The sequence below is a fragment of the Protomyctophum bolini genome (assembly GCF_963924005.1).
Source record: "Protomyctophum bolini genome assembly, chromosome: 16".
Classification (NCBI taxonomy): Eukaryota; Metazoa; Chordata; class Actinopteri; order Myctophiformes; family Myctophidae; genus Protomyctophum; species Protomyctophum bolini.
Genome location: NC_137877.1, coordinates 28,964,648 through 28,984,065, shown reverse-complemented (window position 1 = coordinate 28,984,065; position 19,418 = coordinate 28,964,648). Strand labels below are relative to the sequence as shown.

The following is a 19,418-nucleotide window of genomic DNA, read 5'->3' as shown; positions in this document are numbered from 1 at the left end:
CAAAATATTTTGGATCACACATGGGAGCTTCTGCACATGAAGGATTTGTTGGAGCTGGGAAGAGTGGTTTCCATCCATAGAGGACTGTTTGACTCAACATCAATAGCAACGCTGTTGTGCACCTCACCTATTACAGACTCTTCCTGCAACTCCCATCTGTGTCATTTTGTAGTGTGGAACATCAGTGGAAAGGAGAGATTAGTTTATTTTATATTAGGATGTTTCATCCAGTGCGGAGAGCAAAAAAGGTCACCTCCCAGCCTCAAATAAAAGGTCTTCCCTGGTAACTATTTGAACTGCAGTACAGCTGAGCCTCCTCATGTTACTGAGCTGTCTTTTCTGTGCAATCATTAAAAGAATAGACAATGACATGAGGCTGCCTAGAGAGAAAGCTGTGTGCAAACTGCAAAGTAACGAGTAATAAATAACAGTAATACCAGGTGTCCAGGTAGCAGGTTTCTTTCTCTGTCTCAAACTTCACAGCTGTGTTGGATTACAGACGTGTACCGCTGGAAAGTCAGAACGGGGTGAACATTTTGCACGTCAGATTTTGTGTCTTCTTTGCATTCACACTGACAGACACATACAGTACCCAAGCCACTCACTTTTAACTGATAGCCAGCCATCTTTGCTTACACACACTTTATATTATTATCTTTGATGGGAAGATTATATTAATCATGATTAATTTTTCATACCCTTTTGATGATCAATAGGCTTCACACACACACACACACACACACACACACACACACACACACACACACACACACACACACACACACACACACACACACACTAAATAAACTGACCAATATTGATGAGGTAAAAGCTGTGATATAATTCTTCAAACTTGTACGCATGTCATTTGGTTATGTTCTACGAAATCTATCACTAAAATTGAAAAGTATTAGAAATAAATAATCCTACAGCAGGAAAGCCTACACGTTGTCATGAGGCGCCTCTCTGCCCATAGAGATTATTCCTGATAATCCACTCCATCCACACTGTGGATCCTTTTAAACCACTCAGCTAAAACAGAGGGCTAGCACTTGGGAGCATTAATCCAATAAAAAAGAAGTTTGTTTACAGTGGCTGGCACAGCCTTTCAATCTTGCCTTACATCAGCGAGTAATTAACTTTGCACTGTTAGCAAGAAGTTTCTTTAAAACTAGAACATGTGAGAACGTTTACTTGTTCGAGGGGTGTGTGTGTGTGTGTGTGTGTGTGTGTGTGTGTGGGGGGGGGGGGGGGGGGGGGGGGGGGGGCAAAGCCATCTCCTATGTGGAGAGAACACGTAAGGAGCCTAGTCAATTAACTGAGTTGGATGCTAACATTTTGGCGTCTGTGCTGACCCTAACATTTTTTAAGGAATGAGTCCTCTACTTTCCCCAATTCCCTTATCATGCCACACAATGTTGAGCAAGAATTAAATATTCAAAAATGGGGCTGCAGTAAGCATGCCTAGCACAGCTAAAATGGCCAGCATTTGTGGCAGCAGTGACCAGATTTTAAATGCAGAAAGATCAATAAATAAAAGGAGGCTGCTGAGGCACAATCTTGGTGTGTGAGTGGAATGGTTTATAATAGCCACTGAATGTCTCTGCTGCTCCTGCACCAGCTGGCCCTGAATTATGAATATAGTCTATTCAACAAATCCCTGTCTCCTCACTGTCGCCAGCATCCCTGCAGTTTAACTTGTGACAAGCCAGCAGTTCCAGCTCAGGGTGCACAAAAATACAAAACAGACGGACAAATAAGCCCAACCATTGACATTGCAAACATCAGCCCCATTAACACAGAGGGGAACACTTCAATCACTGAAACATCCCTCGTTCAGCTAAAGCTTTATGACAAGCTTCACTAGGAGGAGAGGAAAATAGACTGAGTGGAAGATGAGTGAAAAAGAGTAATCTCCCTGACATATTCCTAATAATCCACCTCCCCTAATACCTCTCCCCCATGCTCACCCAATCACAAAGTGTCAACCCTGACCTACAAAAGGGACTCCCATCCAGCTTTAAATGTTTAAAAACATCAATCATATAAGACAAAGAGGGGACACTGAATTATACAGTATTAACCTCCAGGGTTTGCATACGAAGACCTTAGATTTATTTATGCTCATGTGTCAAGAGCCTCTGCACTGTTCTTTACAGCAAACTGGCTGCCACTCTGATGGACCTGCTCAGCCCTCAGCAGGAGTTCAGCGTCTTTGATTAATGAGTGCAAGCTTGTGGAAAAGGGTAGGAATTGGAAGGATGAACAGAGAAACAGGCAAAAATACACAATTATTATCAGTCCTCCATCAAAATGGTTGCCGCAATTAGTGATGGGCCCAGTTGTTCATCCTTGTCCACGACACAGGGCCTGCTGAACCCACTAAGAAACAGGCCAATGTAGCGTCTGGCTGCTGTAAGCCTGGAAGTCAATAGATCAGCATGCAATATGAATATTCCAAATCCAAATGATTAGATCACAATCACATCCCACATCACCATCACATCCATTCCCTACTATGATATGAAAAAGCACGTAAAACAAAATACTAGTAGAGTTTTCCTCACACAGTCATTCTTGACAAAGGCAACCTGAGCAAGGCTTGAGAGGCTATTGGCCTCTGTGGCTTCTATATCCTAAACACAATCATAACTAAGTAATGCATATTATACCACATCTTGTCCTGCTTATCACAAGTCACTGCCAGCCGTATCTCATGGTCAGATGAAATTATATTTAACAATGTAAATGTATGTAATGTATTAACTATGCATCCAATACTACTATCATCAAATACTAAGTACTTAACGATGGTTTATTAGGCTTCTTGTAAGAAAAGGTCTGTAACAAAGTGGATGAATATGAAAATAATGATTGAGCTGAAAAGTGTATTTATCACACCGCTGGGGCTGCTAACATTTAAAAGTGCTGTTTCAAGCAATTTAGCAACCTTGAGCTATAGCTGAGACTTTCCATCCTTGAAGAACAATCCCTGCAATTTTATAAACATTCAAATGCCATGTTGCTGAGGGATGTTTTCTATGTGTTTAAAACTCACATTAGAAGCATGTGATTTGTCGCTCAGCAATATTGTTCACTGGGCCTGCAGCAGTTTCCAAGGACATGGGCTCTGAATAAATATGAGACAAATTTAGTGACCTTCTAGCTGTGTATCTGGTTATTGGTTGATTCATTGGCAGTAACTGGGTGCATGCATATCACATCAAGGCTGTAATCTGATTTATCTGGCTTCCTTGGCTACTGAAGCCATTTAAATGATGGACCTTAACAGGAATAATGTTTACTGCCATTTGACAGACTGTGTACAGTCTACGCTTGTTATTATCAATTAATTGATCATTAAAATCCAATACTATTGAAAAACAAAGAATCCTGTACCAGCAGCAAGGAATACATATAGGCTTTGTTGTTCAGAAATTACTGTGTACATAAAATACTGTATGAGGATCAAAACTGAGGTGCACTGCTTTGGGAACCAGACAAACCTGGTATAACATTTCTTGGGAAAAAAGGACTAGTCAAATACTAGATTACATAGAATATAGTTTTAAGTAATTAAACATCGAAAATGTGTGCTATTATTCTTGCTCTCAATGTTAACAGTAGCTCATCTTTTTGTTTGACTACAATTAAACATGAAACCATGAAATGCTATAAATGTATGCTATGCATTGCATACACGTGTGTATGTCTTGTTGTGAACCGCAAATGATCAAGCGGGTGACAGACTAGTCTAGTCTAGTACGAAGCCGTTTTTATACAGCCTACTGTTGCTGTATGAACTCCAGACAATGTCCACAGAATCAGGAAGGAGAAATCATGACAGCCAGGGATAAGTGTCATAACTTTGCCACTAAACAGCCATTAGAGCCATATCTTTTGTTTTCTCCCAATCACTCACAGTGCTCCTAGTCCTACTTCACTGGGAAGTTAACCATGCTTGTACCCTAGAATAGATTGACAAAAACGTCTCTATTGTTAAAATAATAATACAAAATCAGTCAGCCCTGAGGAAAAAAAAATCAAATATCAAATAAACTGTCAGACACTTCAACCTGTCACATGACTGCAGTGACAAGTTAGCTTCAACAGTATGACAGAAAGTAAGTACACTGTTTTCACAATTTCAACACCGAAGCAAGGTCATCTCTCTTCCATGTCTTCCTCCCTAAAGTTTCATAAACTTTATTATATAAGGTACCATTATAGATGTTATACTATTGTACGGGTGCCCCAATATGGCGAGTGGCTTGTTGTTTAGCTATAGAAGAGCAGGAAAAATGGAGGATATTGTCATAAACACAAAGCCAAGGGTAAATTTCAACCAGACCGCAGCTGCAGCATTAGCTGCGCTCTCCTAAGTAAGCAACACAAAGATAAAACAGAAGGAGAACCTCGACTCGACCGGCGGATCGTCCGTCTGATATGCGAAACTAATCCTTAATGACAGCCAGGTTAATTCATCCAGAAATAAATTATTATACCAATTACAAACACTAGTGTTATATGTAATTATTGCATTGTTTCAGTTCATGCCATTAAACAAATGTCCGCAAACTCCAGTCAGTCTCATTCACCACTTTTGACTTTCTTTCTTCTCTTTTTCTTTTGCAAAGGAAGCACAGCTCAGTCAACTTGATATTAATATAACCCACGCCAAATTAAATTATTTTTGAGAAAGGCTGACAAGTGACAACAAGTCTTGCAACCCGTTGTGAAGTGGATCAGGATCCACATTCCACACAATGACAGGAACGGCGTTACGGCTCTACAATGTACTGAAAAAAATGAACGGACAGCGCTGCTTGCGTTCACCGGGGTCGGTGTCTAGTTGCTCAACTCAAAGTGACAGAGAGAGAGCACAGTTATCTCTCTCTCTCGTCACCTTTAGTTAGCTTTTAACACTGCGACTACAAAGTAACAGCAAGTAAAGTACCATGACGACATTCACTCACAGCCGTGCTACATTTAAAGGCAACTTTTGTAGTACAGTAACATCAACCTGCTGAGCTCAGCTCACTGGATAGACAGGCAGCGTAGCAAGTGTCGAAGACAGACAGAGGATGCTACAGCCAGCTAGCGACCTCACGTTAGCTTCTTTAGCTGTTAGCCAATCCACAGCGTAGAATCAGTGAAATGACAAAACTGCACGTTCTGAAATCACACAGCAAGCAAACTTCCCCCGGATTAAAACACGCGGCAAATAAACTCACCGTGCTGTCGACGACGACCAACGTATTCCTGGCAGGTGTGAATTGGAAAATGTTCGGTGTTCATTTACTTCCCAAGTGTGCTTTGTTTGAGTGCGGTGGCAGCAGATGAACAGAGAGAATTGGTCAGTAATTGAGTCGGGGTGAGAGAGTGGGACTGAATGTGGAACAGCGGATTGAGACTCCTCTCTCTCAAGGACTGCTCAGCTTCACTTCAAGAAACTCAAGTGACGTCAGCCAGAGCTTCTACAAGGCAAACTTTTGTCCACAAGCAGTGAATGGGACATGTCAGCAAGTGCACAAAGTTAGTCATGACAGCTGAGGTAGAACAGAAACTATTTGATCTAGCAGAACGGATTCTGGTCAAGTATTTTTATGCTTTTTCTTATTGTTGTGTGACATTTACTATCTAATATTGTATAATGTATAGACAGTATTTATTATATAACAATTTTATTGGTTTTTGGGAACTGTTTGGTTGCACTTGCACCTTGCACACATTTTTTGTGTGCTTTTCTCAAAGTAGCCCCTAGGGGTCATTGAGGGGGTTCCAGGGGGTCCCCAGCAAAATATGGAAGAGTAACACTTGTTCACAAGTGTTTAAATATTCAGAAAAGGTTCACACATCTAATCTTGTCAAATCTTCTATTATTAGGTCCCTGGCATAAAATATTTTCAAATGGGGGGTCTGCAGCCAAATACAGGGGGTCTTTGGCATGGACATGTTTGAGAACCTGTAATATAAGTGTGTGTGTGTGTGTGTGTGGGGGGGGGGGGGGGGGGCATTCAATTAACTGGATGATATGGGTAGGCTGTCAAAGAACTGTGTCATTCGTTCTAGACAGCTGTCTGTTCCTAATTTTATTTTATTTGAACTAACAGGCAGACAATCAGGAACAGGCTAAGCCAAAACCTTGTATCCCATGCTGTGTTCAAATGATTACACCCATCAACACACATCCACATAACTGCACAGAGATGCACTGATGTGGGTAGCTTTTTATTGCAAATGCAATGAGCACTTACTATGAGACCTAGCAGATCATGTCTGTCTGTGTGTGTGTGTGTGTGTGTGTGTGTGTGTGTGTGTGTGTGTGTGTGTGTGTGTGTGTGTGTGTCCCACCTTTGTGCCCATATATGGAGCTACGTCCAAATATGGAGTGTGTTGCATCAATACGTCACCATGACTCAGCCATAACCATATAAGGAGTCCCCAAAGCAGCTATACGTCCAAAACCCAAATATGTACGAGCTGCATTTGCTTCCCGCATTTGCGCGTCTTACTGGTACATATATTGTAGCTACTGTATATAATGGTACAAGGTACTGTAAACTTTGCATGAGAATCATATAGTAAAATAATAGTGCTACTGGTACTTTTATTTCTGCATACTGTAGCAACATGTCAGTTGTAATCATAGATATAACACCCATTATTTAGTAGCCTATATATCCTAATAAAGACAGAAATGCAGTTTTAATGTTCAGGCCAGGTTTAGACTGTCATGAAAATGGCACCTTTTACCTAAGCAATTTGTACATGAACCCAACGTAATTGGATACAGTAATTAAGACACAAAGACACTCTTGAATTAAAGATGCCAGGGAAAATCCTTATTCAGCATTTGTAATTTAAAACAGTCTTATTTGCTTGTTCGCCATCCCCTTGTGTTCATTGATCCCTCCCCTTCTCCCTCCCCTTATACTGGGTCAATTCAGACACTGCAGTCAGGGAGCTGCTGACTGGACGGGGTGAAGCACATGCATACTTGAATCGACAGACACAGTGGGAGAGGAACAAATTATTTGATGATTTTGTCAACCCAGCCAGGAGATGCCTGGATTTTGAATTGTAGTGGAGAACCTTGAACCTTCATAGAGACTGGGAGAGAGAGAATGATCAAACAGATCAGAGTTGCATCATCATAAAAGCTTTTCCTGGCCCCGGCTTTTCACATGCAATCAAAATGTCAGCCTTACCTTGGTCATTTGTAACATAATAAAGTGGCAGTCGATTGCAATGCAAGCGGCATGCTGGGGGAAGGGCACGCACACACCACACAGTCTGTCCTCTTTAAGGGGATTTTTTTAAGAGTCTTGATTAGAAAGTATAATGAGGTACCAAAGACACAGCAAAGATGATCTCTCAGGAGACTGATGGAAAACAAATTAAGGTGGTGATTTTGCCTTAATTATTATTTTTCTATCAATCCACAGCAAGCCCAGGATACCCATAAGGCAGAGAGTTGGGCTTGCCATCATTGATTTTGCCTGACATATTTAAAGAATACAGATTTTAATCATCTCGGTACACAATGCTCTGATCCCATTAAAACCAGAGCCTTCCAGCATCATACTTGCTTATGATTTAGAAAATGACACATTTCTCCAAGCTAGATACTGGATAAACACATCGAAAAAGTTTTATCTTGGGATTACCCACCCAGCCATAGACTCCAACACTGTACACAGCAAAATCCGGAGTTTCAATTTAACTAGTTTACTTTTACATGTACATTTTCATATTCTGAGTTAAATGAACACTCAATATTTTACCGGGTACTGACTATTATTTTTAAATAGTTTTAAATAATGGTCTCAAGTGGTCTGGACTCAATATAGACTTTCTTTAGTATGGGCAGACAGGACAGACAGACATGTAAATGGTAGTCTTTGTTTTTGCTCTGTTAATTGGAGCATGTTCCAGGACAGTGATGGGGGGTATGACTTCCAGAACATGAGAAACAGATGCCACACACTTCTGTCTACATGCACGTATTCCTGAAAAAGCTGTAAAGAGGCAATGAAAAAAAGAGCTGATTATCTGATTCTGATTAGAGAAATGTGGAATTGTGTTAAAAATAAAAGCAGATGACGATGAGGAGAGAATATTGGTTTAGATGACAGTTATGGAAAATGTGATACATTACAGTACAGTAAATTCAACTTTATAAAACAGTAGCATACTGTATATGACAGACTGGTGTAAAAACTACTACTAATGATACAGTGTGTGAAGTTCATTACTTCACGACATTTGTTTATATGAGCAATTTACCAGTCTCAGAGGCTGTTGCTGTAAATTAGTTAATATATTTGTTATGAGCTACAGCTTTCGTCCCTACCCAACACAATAATTCACAGGCTTGATAAACTGATGTCTTGTGCTCCAAAGTAGCTCTCATGCCCACTGTCATTCTGTGTAATATCTTATTCATGCATAGCACTGTCCATTTTAATTAGTTGTTTCAGGTCAGTGCAAACCCCCTCTGCCTCCAGGCAATAGCATTGCAGAAGTGTGAACAAAAATGCATTCACTATTATTTGTGTGAAAATAGGCCATTATAGACTAATGATAAGACAGCAGCTCCTCTGTGGTGCATACTTTTAATAAACAATTCACTTGCCAGCCAGCCCAGGAAACAGTACAATTTTGCAGATGCAACAGAAATATATGATGAACAACTAAAGCCAAGATCTTATGGGGGAGGGGGCATTTGTGCCACAAAGGGTCATTATATTCTAAGTAGAACTCATTATTTCAAAAATCCTCAAGCGAGGGGTTTCACTTGCATTAATGACACAATTAATTATTATAATCACCTCTGTGCAGGAAAATACACATACATTTAAGGAAACTTGTTTTCTATTACCATACATAATCCTTTCTTTTGCTTAGTTTTGTTGTATCACTGAACCAAACATAATACAATGCTATACAGTACTTCATGTCCATTACTGTGACAAGAGAACAAACATGTGTTTATAGTATTATAGCCATGACAAAGCTTTGTTAATATTGAGCATGTGGTCATGCTGCTATTTTGTTTCAAACCAATAAATTAGGCTTGATTGCATTTCAATCATGCCTAATTGGAGGGACACTACTTTGGGCTTGTTATAATAGGCTAACATTGAAAATAGGCAAACATAGCATAGATCTACAACCTCACATCGAAACAAATATTGATTGATTGAAACATTGAATACATAGGACTACAATTGAAACAAGCCCTTTTGTGTTATCCTTTAAGCATCGTTGTACAATCGTACCACTGTACTATTTAACTGTTAATAAAGTATTCAATCAATTAATCAAAACGACAAGTTGAGAGCTTGTAGATCGGCAATTCAGACTTCCCAAAACAAACTGGTCAGGCTACTACTGGGCCTCACCCCCCCGAACCCACCTCACCCCTGCTAGGGTTAACAACAGAGTATAGGCTCCATCTTGCAATGGGTCTGGTCCACAAAATTCGATACACCACCAAGATACCCATGTACCTGTCTAAATACTTCCTTAATGTCAATGAAGTCCACACCCACAACACCACAGGGAGTTCAACAAACCATGTGCAATCCAGATTCAGCACAAACAAGGGACTAAATTAATTTCGCTCCTATGCCACAAAATGTGGAACACCCTACCAACTGTCATTAAGACATGTGAATCCCTTGACTCCTTCAAAACCGCTCTCAAAGGGCACCTATACGGACGGCTGCAATTCGAAACTGGCCCCCGTAAAATCTGAATCCCCCACCCACCCCTTTCCCCCCTGACTGTATATGTTTTTTTCCTCGTTTATGATGATTTCCTATTTTTGGCTATATATAAGTGTATATTTCTACGTCTCTAAATGTTATGATGAATTGAAAACGGTGGACCCTCTTGTAAACAAGTGTAATGCATTGTGTCGTCCACTCACAGTTAACAGTTTTTGTATTGAGTTGTGCTTGAAATGTATGGTATTCTGCAAACTGTTAATAAATACTTCAATCAATCAATCAATCAATCAATCAATCAATCAATCAATATTTTCTGCACAAAGAGACCCAGGTCAAAACACGCTGAATTAGTCCACTTGCCAGAATGTGAACCCGGACATGTTGAGTACACCAGAAATATTGAGTATGGGTCCCCAGCATGTAGACACTGCCGGATGCTAACTTGCATATGTTGAGCAATTTTCTTAATTGGCATAATGTGTGACCATGTGGTGCGACTGTGGCTCAGGAGGTAGAGTAGGTCGTCCAATGATCCATGGGTCGGCAGTTCGAATCCCGGCTCCTACTGTCTACATGTCAAAGTGTCCTTGGGCAAGACACTGAACCCAAAATTGCTCCCGATGTGCTGGTTGGTACCTTGCATGACTTCCGCCGCAATTGGTGTATGAATGGGTGAATGTAATGCACAATCTATGTAAAGCGCCTTGGATAAAGGTGCTATATAAATGCACCATTTACCATACCATTAACAACCTATAGAAATTTCATCATGATTTATGTAGCATGTGACATGCTGAATCCATTCCAAGCATTAGTTTTGCACAAAAACCACTGGCTAAAACCCCCAAAATGCATAGAAACTATGCTATCATCATATCAGTTTATCTACCGTATCTACCTTCTCCTTCTTTGACCAACAGTAACCAAATTTCCATCAGTACCCTTTCGGTTAACAGCACTGATGGCAAATTGTGTTCAGGTAAGTCTACATTTCTCAAAAAATGCTGCCCCACCCAATCAGATCAGAAATGATAAAGGTACAGACTACAGATATGTTGTGGTATTGGCTAAAAATTAATATTCCTCATAACCTTTGATTGGGTGGGCAAGACGCACCACCCGATATTTTCACCTCCACCTCTATGTGGCCATTGTCACTATTAATTGTAGGCTACCATAATAGGGTGACATGGTCTCCTTTTAGCATGGAAGAGGACATTTACCAGGTAAGTCAGATTCAAAAACCAAAAGTGCATCTTGTATTTCATCAGACATCCATATTTGTCTTCCTGTTTCCTCACTGAATAGAATAACATTAGACAATATTACACATTCAAAAACCCTTTCCATGACATTATGCTGCCCCATGTGCAATGACACATAACAAATTGACTTTGCTACAATTGTCAAATCATAAAGTACTTTATTAAAGAAAACACTACTGTATACTTGTTCATATACAAAGCTACATCAAAGGATTTCCTCCCAGATTCTGGGCATAACCTATTATTTGTGCAAACACTCATAGTATTTAGGACCACCTAGTGGCTAAACACCTACATTACAAGATACTTCATTTTAAACCGCCCCTTCATAAATTATTCTTGGGTGAAATATGTTTGGCAGATCAGATCAGTGACTCTTTAAGAAAAAAAGTCCATACATAATAGCCCACATCCTGGGATGTTACGACGCTCAGCTGAAACAGGCTTTAGTTCTGAGCAAAGATTTCATACAGGCTTATCAATCAATAGATTTTTAGCCGCTGAAAAAACTGTTAAATAATGATGAATAAATGAATATGTTCTCAAATGGCTCATCTGTCCTTTGAAAACAACAGGAGTTAATTCAGGTTGGCATTAGGAAGGAACGACATGTCTCATTTCTTGAGATGACAATGATTTAGATATCGTTTGAGAACTAATTAGACTGTCCTCAATTTGGTGTCCTCCTAACTCATCTTTTTTCTATTAAATTATGCATTGACATATATTTAGCTGTAATGTACTACAGTAAGGACCACACAAAATGAAATGAAGTGGAGAATTTCTTTTTTCCTGGCCTCATATCATTAGGGAATATACACCCTTGAGATTCATAGCTGTTCAGTTGAGTCCTTGACTCAACAACCTCTTTGATGAAGGGGATTGGCACAAGCAAAGATATTGTCAAATATTGCACAGTGAAGGTCAAATGTGTTTTCATGCGGTTGTAAATATGTTCCAGAAAAATAATATTTGAATCCTGTTATTTCCAGCTATAAAGGATTTGTGGCTTAGTTGGCAACACAGAACATGAATGACAAGCAAACATACACCCCCAAACAAAAGACCAGCATATAAAAGAGGTGATATTAAACATGTAGTAATGTTAGGACATTTTCATCACAATTTTAAGAAACTGCGGATTTAATTTGTTAAAATCACATCCGTTTATATCATTTTTCATCATGATTGTTAGAATTAATGCCATTAAAAAGCACACTGACCTACAGTAACCTCTGAAGACTATTCAGACCGAGTGCAAGGGCACAGACCTCTGACTGTATATAAACAGGGCTGGGCATATCTGTTAGTCACGGACAATGATATTCGATATCAACAGTCTATTTTACCTGTTAAATCTGCCCTCAACTCCACTTACAGCTTTGCAATATATCAAAACTATATCGTACTATTGTGATATAGTAAGTGTTATTATCTACTAAAAGAAATTCAAAAATAGATCACAATGAATTGCAATGTGACGGCTATTTTCGCCATTTCTGTCACAATATCGATATTGAGATATTTGACCGTGTCCATATCGCCCAGCTGTAATCACCTGTCTGCCCTCCATGACAGTGTAATGTAACTCCACCATAATGATACATTCCTGACACGCACACTGGCGGGACCGAGAGGAGCACCTCTTCTATGGCAAATCAGTTTCCTCAGATTCCACCAAACAGGACTGGTCAGTGCCAGGGGCCAGGAATGGTGGGTGGTACTCAAATGCGGTGAAGACAAAGGAGCCAAGGTTGTGCTTCTGGTGCAGAAACCAAATGACAGCTGAGATCCCCATTATGCCTACCACACTCAGTATGACCAGGGCGGAAAGCAGCGGACTACTGTCTTAAAAGGACAAAAAACCAAACAATGCATGGAGGTTACTACAATAAACACAAACTCACTGAGCAATAAGTCATGAAAAGGCAAACAAACCAAGTTCACTCACTTTGCTTTCCTTCCTCCACTGCCTCTGAAAAACAAACATAATTCAAGTAATGCATTTAAAAGAAACTAAAACATTCATGATTGTATTGTGTGAACTTGCATGCATTCAACATCCTTTAAAATGCTCGTAAAGTAATAGTGTATTATCATTAGTGTTGTAGTCGAGACCACCTAAAGCGAGACCAAGACAAGACCAAGACCTAGGAGGGTCGAGACCAAGACCAAGACCAATAGCGATGCGAGCCTATGGGGCCGAGACCAAGACCAAGACCAAGACCTGGAGGGTCGAGACCGAGACCAAGACCAAGACCGCTGCTAGCCTAGGGGGCCGAGACCAAGACCAAGACCAAGACCTGGAGGGTCGAGACCGAGACCAAGACCAATAGCGATGCGAGCCTATGGGGCCGAGACCAAGACCAAGACCAAGACCTGGAGGGTCGAGACCAAGACCAAGACCAAGACCGATGCGAGCCTAGGGGGCAGAGACCAAGACCTAGGAGGGTCGAGACCGAGACCAAGACTGCCGCGAGGCGAGACCGAGTCAAGACCAAGACTATTTTTCCCTCTTCCTGACGTCTCAGAGTATGATTTTCCACAAAACTTGCACTTTGCACTGTGCTTTTTCCCCCCATTATCCTTGCAAATGTAATTTTTGTGTTCCACAAAGCCAAACCTTATAACAGCTGAATTAGCCGACATCTTATTGACCAGTACATTTGTTGTTCCCCCAAATTAAACCATGTGCATTGCGCATGCACTGAATTAACCTGTGAACTGTGACCTCACCTGTCACACTGTCCGTCACTGTCAGTTTGACAGTTTCCGACCAAAACCTTTCAGATTAATGGCTATGGGCTATGGCTCACCTTCAAATTAAAACAATAGTTTATTAGTTGGTTTTGGTTGCTGCTGTTTGAGCCTTTTAGTAAATAAATCGGTAGTGAACCAACAATGTCAATGAGGCATGCATGCACGTTATACAACAAAGGATTGTTTTTATGATCGTTTTTATTATAGCCTGACAAGACATGATCACATAAGGTGGACGATGGATGGATTTTAGTTTACTTTAGGTATAGATGTAACGTCAGGTAGGTGGTGGTTCTTTACTCTTCTCATGATGAAACTAAACCGAGGCGATGCTTCATAGTTCATACATATGTCGCGGTCGCGCTGCACGGCTGCAGTGCAACGCGTTGTGATAGTTGTAGATTGGCTATTTTCAGATCAGTATTCAGATCACCGCTCAACCTCGTTTATTAAAACGACTACAGGCTACAAGTTACAACTTACAACACAAAAAGAAAGCTTGCAGTCTTGCACTGTTGGTAGAATATATTGAAATGAAAATGCCAGGCTGTATGCCGGGCGCTGCATGCGTATTGCCGTCAATGCCGTGCGTAACTCTCCGCCTCCCGGCCGACACTTTATTTATTTAAGCCCATTGCCTGAGGCTGATATAATTTCATGATAGAATGATCATAATAACATCAACATGTGCTCTTCTTTGGACCTGTATGAACGTCATGCAGCGCTGTTCTCCTTAACAGCTGTCTTTATTTAATTCATTAATGTGAATGGCCTCTCACTCTCTCAGTCCTTGCGATCGGGTTGATATAATAGAACGTTTTGCATCTCGTCTCGAGTGGTCTCGGTGGGGGAAGAGACCCGAGACAATAAGTCCGAGACCAAGACAAGACCAAGACAAATGAGGCGCGAGACCGAGACGAGACCACAAGACAAAAAAGGCGAGAAGCGCGAGACCGAGACAAGACCAAGACAAATGAGAGGCGAGACCGAGACGAGACCACAAGACAAAAAAAGGCGAGAAGCGCGAGACCGAGACAAGACCAAGACAAATGAGGCGCGAGACCGAGACGAGACCACAAGACAAAAAAAGGCGAGAAGCGCGAGACCGAGACAAGACCGAGACCACGAAAATTTGGTCTCGAGACCGGTCTCGAGACGAGACCATGTCTCGAGAACTACAACACTAATTATCATCCACATACTGAGGATTATTTTCACAATGAATAATGAACTTACTCTCTGGAGCCTCACAGACAACTCCATTCTCCAAATCATCCTCACAGCTGACCTTCTCCCACTTCCTGGTTTTGGTGTGTAGTGTCGCACACGTATCCATGGTAGCCAGGTCGGACAGGCTGGAGCCGTCCTCCCAGTTACTGTAGGTCAAAACTTGCTCACCAAGCCACCTCACTTCTTCACCTGATACACCGGACACACAATCAATACTACAAATGGGCAAAACCCTACCTAAGGGAGGAGTTGTTGTGGCTCTTTGCCTTGCCTTATTTTTCCTCCTGCCTTTTGTGTTACCAAAGATTTTTCTGAGTTCTGGTGTGAGACAGTTTGTAAACAACATACGCCTGTGTTACACAATGCGTGATTCCATTTCTTTTGAGCTTTTCACAGATTTCCGTGTACTATAATAAGCTGCATGAAAGCAGGATTTCCTGAACTCCGAAGAGGAACTGAGAGCAAGTCTACACTAAGGCACAGTCATTGTACTCTCTGTAACTGTCATCACATGAACAATGTGGAACAATTTCAGGAAATGTTGGAACTTGTTAGATGAGAAATGTCTTCATGTTTAGAAACGAAAGCTAAACCCACTTCAATGACAATGTTATTAACCAAGTAACTACACACGTACAGTATATCTGCATCATGTAACAAGTCGTAATTTGACTTTCATCTCAGAACATTTCTACAATCCTCAAGTCACACAGCACTTACTATTTGTGTCATAATACACGCCAAGCCATATACTGATGTTGCCTTTCCACACCTCTGGACTATAATTTACGATGAAGTCATTCTCTTCAGCACTTTGGATGGTCACAAGTTCTACAAAGAACAAAGGAAATATTGTCCCAGAAATGAAAACATGTATTAACCACTTAAGCCAGTCAAAAATAGCCAATCTACAAGCTCAAAATGCTGTGAACAATTTTATTAATATTTTTGCTGAACGCCCCAGAATAGGGATAGGGTTCAAAGTGGATATAGCTGATTACAATTTTTTTAAATGGGTTACAAAAATCATGGGATAAAAAAATAACAGGAAAAAATTGCTTTGATGTCATACTAAACTAATTCACATACCAAAGCCTTGGCAGAGAGACTTTGCTCTCTCAAATGTATAGCTTTTGATTTTGTCTTCTTCTCCATGGACAAAATGATAGCATCTTTGTCCAAATGGTACCCAGGTTCGTCCATCTGCAGGGCAATCTGAAGATATAGGGATAAAATATAGTTTATTATTATATCCTCTTGGGGAAATTTGTCATATGCAGTTGACCCATTTCTAAAGTTAGGAGCATTGGCCACATTAGCCGCAATTTATTTTATAATGGGATTAATCTAGAGTTGCAATACCCTCCATTGACTCCCCAGTCATCCGATTTGCGTTTGCGATCTGCTTGTCTTAAACTACGTTAAACTCACCAACATTGCAGCTGTAGTGCAAGCTTGAATTATCCTCTTTCAATCTGCCGAGCTTGTTTTTCATAAAAATCCACGTTAGTTATGAGTTATGAGTTATGAGCTACTTTCTGTCAAGAAATTCTGTGCAGGTGATTCTTTTTCTAAGTGCTGGAGTTTGGAAGCACTCGTCCTAAGTCACTGAACGGTCCTGTGTACCACCTGAATTTGCACACAATGCAGGAGGCAGCAGCGCGACCCATTAACAAAAACGAGTGCTTCCAAACTGCAACACTTTAAAAAAGAATCACCTTAGAATCCTCCTCAGGAGCATATCCACATGAAAGAAATGCATTCTGAGAAGGAAGACATGGCAGTGTATCCAGCCGTGCATATCCACGATATACTAGGATGTTTTGACAGAAAGTAGCTTGTTATAAGTTATAACATGTCTAGTATTGTCTACGGTGGATTTTTATGAAAAACAAGCTCGGCAGATTGAGGATCATTGAGGATCATTCAAGCTTGTACTACAGCTGCAATGTTGGTGAGTTTAACGTCGTTTAAGACAAGCAGATCGCAAACGCAAATTGGATGAGTGGGGAGGGTATTGCAAGATTCATTGTAAAAAAAATTACAAATCGCGGTTATGGCCACATAGGCCTACAGTGTAGCCGTAGGACGATTGAGGGACCAACTCCACTTGCCACTGCCAGTAGCTTGCCACGGACAAATGCAGAGTATGTAGCCATGCATGTCTTTTGGTGTACTAACTACCAATGTTTGTATTAAAAAGTTACACATCTCCAAGTCAGATGAGCAAAGCAGCTAAGCAGGGATTGTTTACTTTGAAGCATTGCTTATTCAAGGCAGGCAAACATGCAATCACTCATTAACAGGCTCACGAAACGCTTTGATTTGTAACTTCCACAAAACAATTTCAATGTAAACATTCACATGGGTATCAAATCAATGTGAAGAGAAGAATGAAGATGACCTTATTGATAGTTACAGGCCCACAAAATGTAAACGTAAACAAGCTCAAATATGCGATGTCAAACGACTTACCACCAGCTAAAGATGAATGCAGATTAACACAAAACACAACTATACACCATAAGGATAAAAAATAGTGGTATTTCCGAAGCGACTCCATGTTTACGACTCAAAAAAATATAGTCGCACGAAAGTTTTCTGAGGAACTCGGTCTGACTGTTACTCTGCTACGTCAGCGTCACAACGTGAGCGAAGCGATATGGCATAAGTCCCTCCCACAGGTCAATAACACCAGTAACACACATGGGTGTGTAAGGCAAGCACAGCTAGGATTCCATGCGCGGCCAAAAGCCGCTGTCTGCCGACGTCTCTTCCGGGTTTTTAGCAAGGATTGATTGATTGATTGATTGATTGATAGAAATATTTATTTGCAGAATTACAGTACATTTCAAGCACAAACTCAATACAAAGACTGTTAACTGTGAGTGGACGACCCAATTAAGCATTACACTTGTTACGTTGGCTTCCATTTTCGCATTGCAACTTTTCAGGACAAGAAAGCCTGCAGTTTTTATTAGCTTGTATTCCCCATCGATGATGTCACTGGAAGACGGTTTCTGAACTACCCACAGCCCGGCCCCTCCTATATATGAGACACAGACCGAGTAGAAAATAATTGTGCCATTTTTTCATGATTATTAGTGAGGACCTATTATATGAAGATAGGTTGAGAAGTGGTGAAGTGGTCCTTTAATTATTCATTTATAGATTTCTTTGCATATTTCTTTCTTTCTATATTCATTCATATACGTTTTAGCCCTCCATATATCCAGACGTAAAAACAAATCCATCTACAAAAAGTCTTTATGGCCTCCTCTGTTCTGGAATAAGCTATAGGCATATCCCAGACAAACCTCTAGATGGTGCCATACGTGTAGGCTACTAATATTGTTGTTAAACCACACCATGCCATGTGCGTTTCATCGTGCCATGCCAACCGAACCGATATACTGCCACTCCTCCAATAAATGATCGACATGCATTTGTAAGAGAGCAACATTTCAAATGAGAATTATTTATGATATAGCCTTAAAGCCTTGTTTATACTTCACTGTGCAACGGTCCTATGCTGGCAAATAGCAGATATGCAAATTCACAGCACATCTCATTCAAGACACTGAACTTGCAGATCTGCCATTTTTACCATCCAAATGCATTATATGGTTAAATGGGCCCTAAGAGATGCAGAAATTAACTAGAAAAAGTGCCCTTCTGGGCACATGTCTCCACCAGGAGGATAGGAGAGTGTGTGATGTTTGGCAAAATGTTTAGGAGTAATTTAAATGTGTGTGTGTGTGTGTGTGTGTGTGTGTGTGTGTGTGTGTGTGTGTGTGTGTGTGTGAGACGCAATAACTTGGCCTGTTGTAGCACCATGAGTCTGACTCTGATTTGAAAACTGTCAAGTGGCATTTCTGCATGCACGGCTTGGGAAGCTGTGGATATGCACCGTTTGGTAAGCTGTGGATATGCACGGCTTAGTATATCGTGGATATGCACGGCTTATTATATCCGTGGATATACACGGCTTGGGATACACTGCCATGTCTTCCTTCTCAGAATGCATTTCTTTCATGTGGATCCGTGGATATGGTCCTGAGGAGGATTCTAAAAACGACTTATAAATCCTAAAAGGCAACCACACTATGAAATTCCATATTTGATTTTAGGCTAATTATAATAATAAGGCCCGGACGGTTAATTAGCTCAAACGTATGGGCACCCATGAAGGCAGAACAAGCCATTAATATTATTAATATGAATATTAATATATGTAATAATAATAAAAATAAATCCACCAAGTTATTGGAACTATAACACTAGAGATGATGATCAGTTGATAAATTGGAGTGGACAATATAGCCTACTGCCTTCTTGTAGACGCAGGTGGTACAGCCATACTGCCACAGCTGGAGCACGAGTCTGGAACTGGTGGCAGTGATGGCTTCCCGTAGCGTAGAGTGGC

The 19,418-nt window shown here is 40.7% G+C and overlaps 2 protein-coding genes across 10 annotated transcripts in view; both read right to left on the bottom strand.

Moving 5' to 3' along the window:
• The window catches only part of LOC308331258 (bromodomain adjacent to zinc finger domain protein 2B-like), a 67,962-nt gene extending 62,260 nt beyond the window's left edge, over positions 1–5,702 (bottom strand). For 7 of the 9 annotated variants that reach the window (XM_080786594.1, XM_080786599.1, XM_080786596.1 and 4 more), the window contains exon 1: positions 5,235–5,701. The gene's annotated coding sequence lies outside the window, so the exon portion shown is untranslated. Of the gene's footprint in view, positions 1–5,234 lie in introns of all 9 variants that reach the window. The other 2 variants (XM_080786602.1, XM_080786600.1) reach the window with 1 other exon arrangement.
• A 5,438-nt stretch (positions 5,703–11,140) lies between these two features.
• Positions 11,141–17,635, bottom strand: cd302 (CD302 molecule). Its single transcript, XM_080786707.1, has 6 exons — positions 17,468–17,635; positions 16,082–16,207; positions 15,713–15,823; positions 14,999–15,181; positions 12,954–12,977; positions 11,141–12,850 (listed from the first exon to the last, which is right to left on the bottom strand). Exons 1-6 carry the CDS (start codon positions 17,553–17,555, stop codon positions 12,651–12,653), a joined length of 732 nt encoding a protein of 243 aa, XP_080642833.1. The 5' UTR covers positions 17,556–17,635; the 3' UTR covers positions 11,141–12,650.
• Between the last annotated feature and the right edge of the window lie 1,783 nt (positions 17,636–19,418).

Excerpts from the sequence above, each read along its gene's own strand:
- cd302 (XM_080786707.1), bottom strand. The coding sequence starts at position 17,555 with ATGGAGTCGCTTCGGAAATACCACTATTTTTTATCCTTATGGTGTATA. Across the intron at positions 12,978-14,998 it reads TGTCTGTGAGGCTCCAGAGA|AGGCAGTGGAGGAAGGAAAG; the intron begins GTAAGTTCATTA and ends TTTGTTTTTCAG. Across the intron at positions 12,851-12,953 it reads AGTGGAGGAAGGAAAGCAAA|ACAGTAGTCCGCTGCTTTCC; the intron begins GTGAGTGAACTT and ends TGTCCTTTTAAG.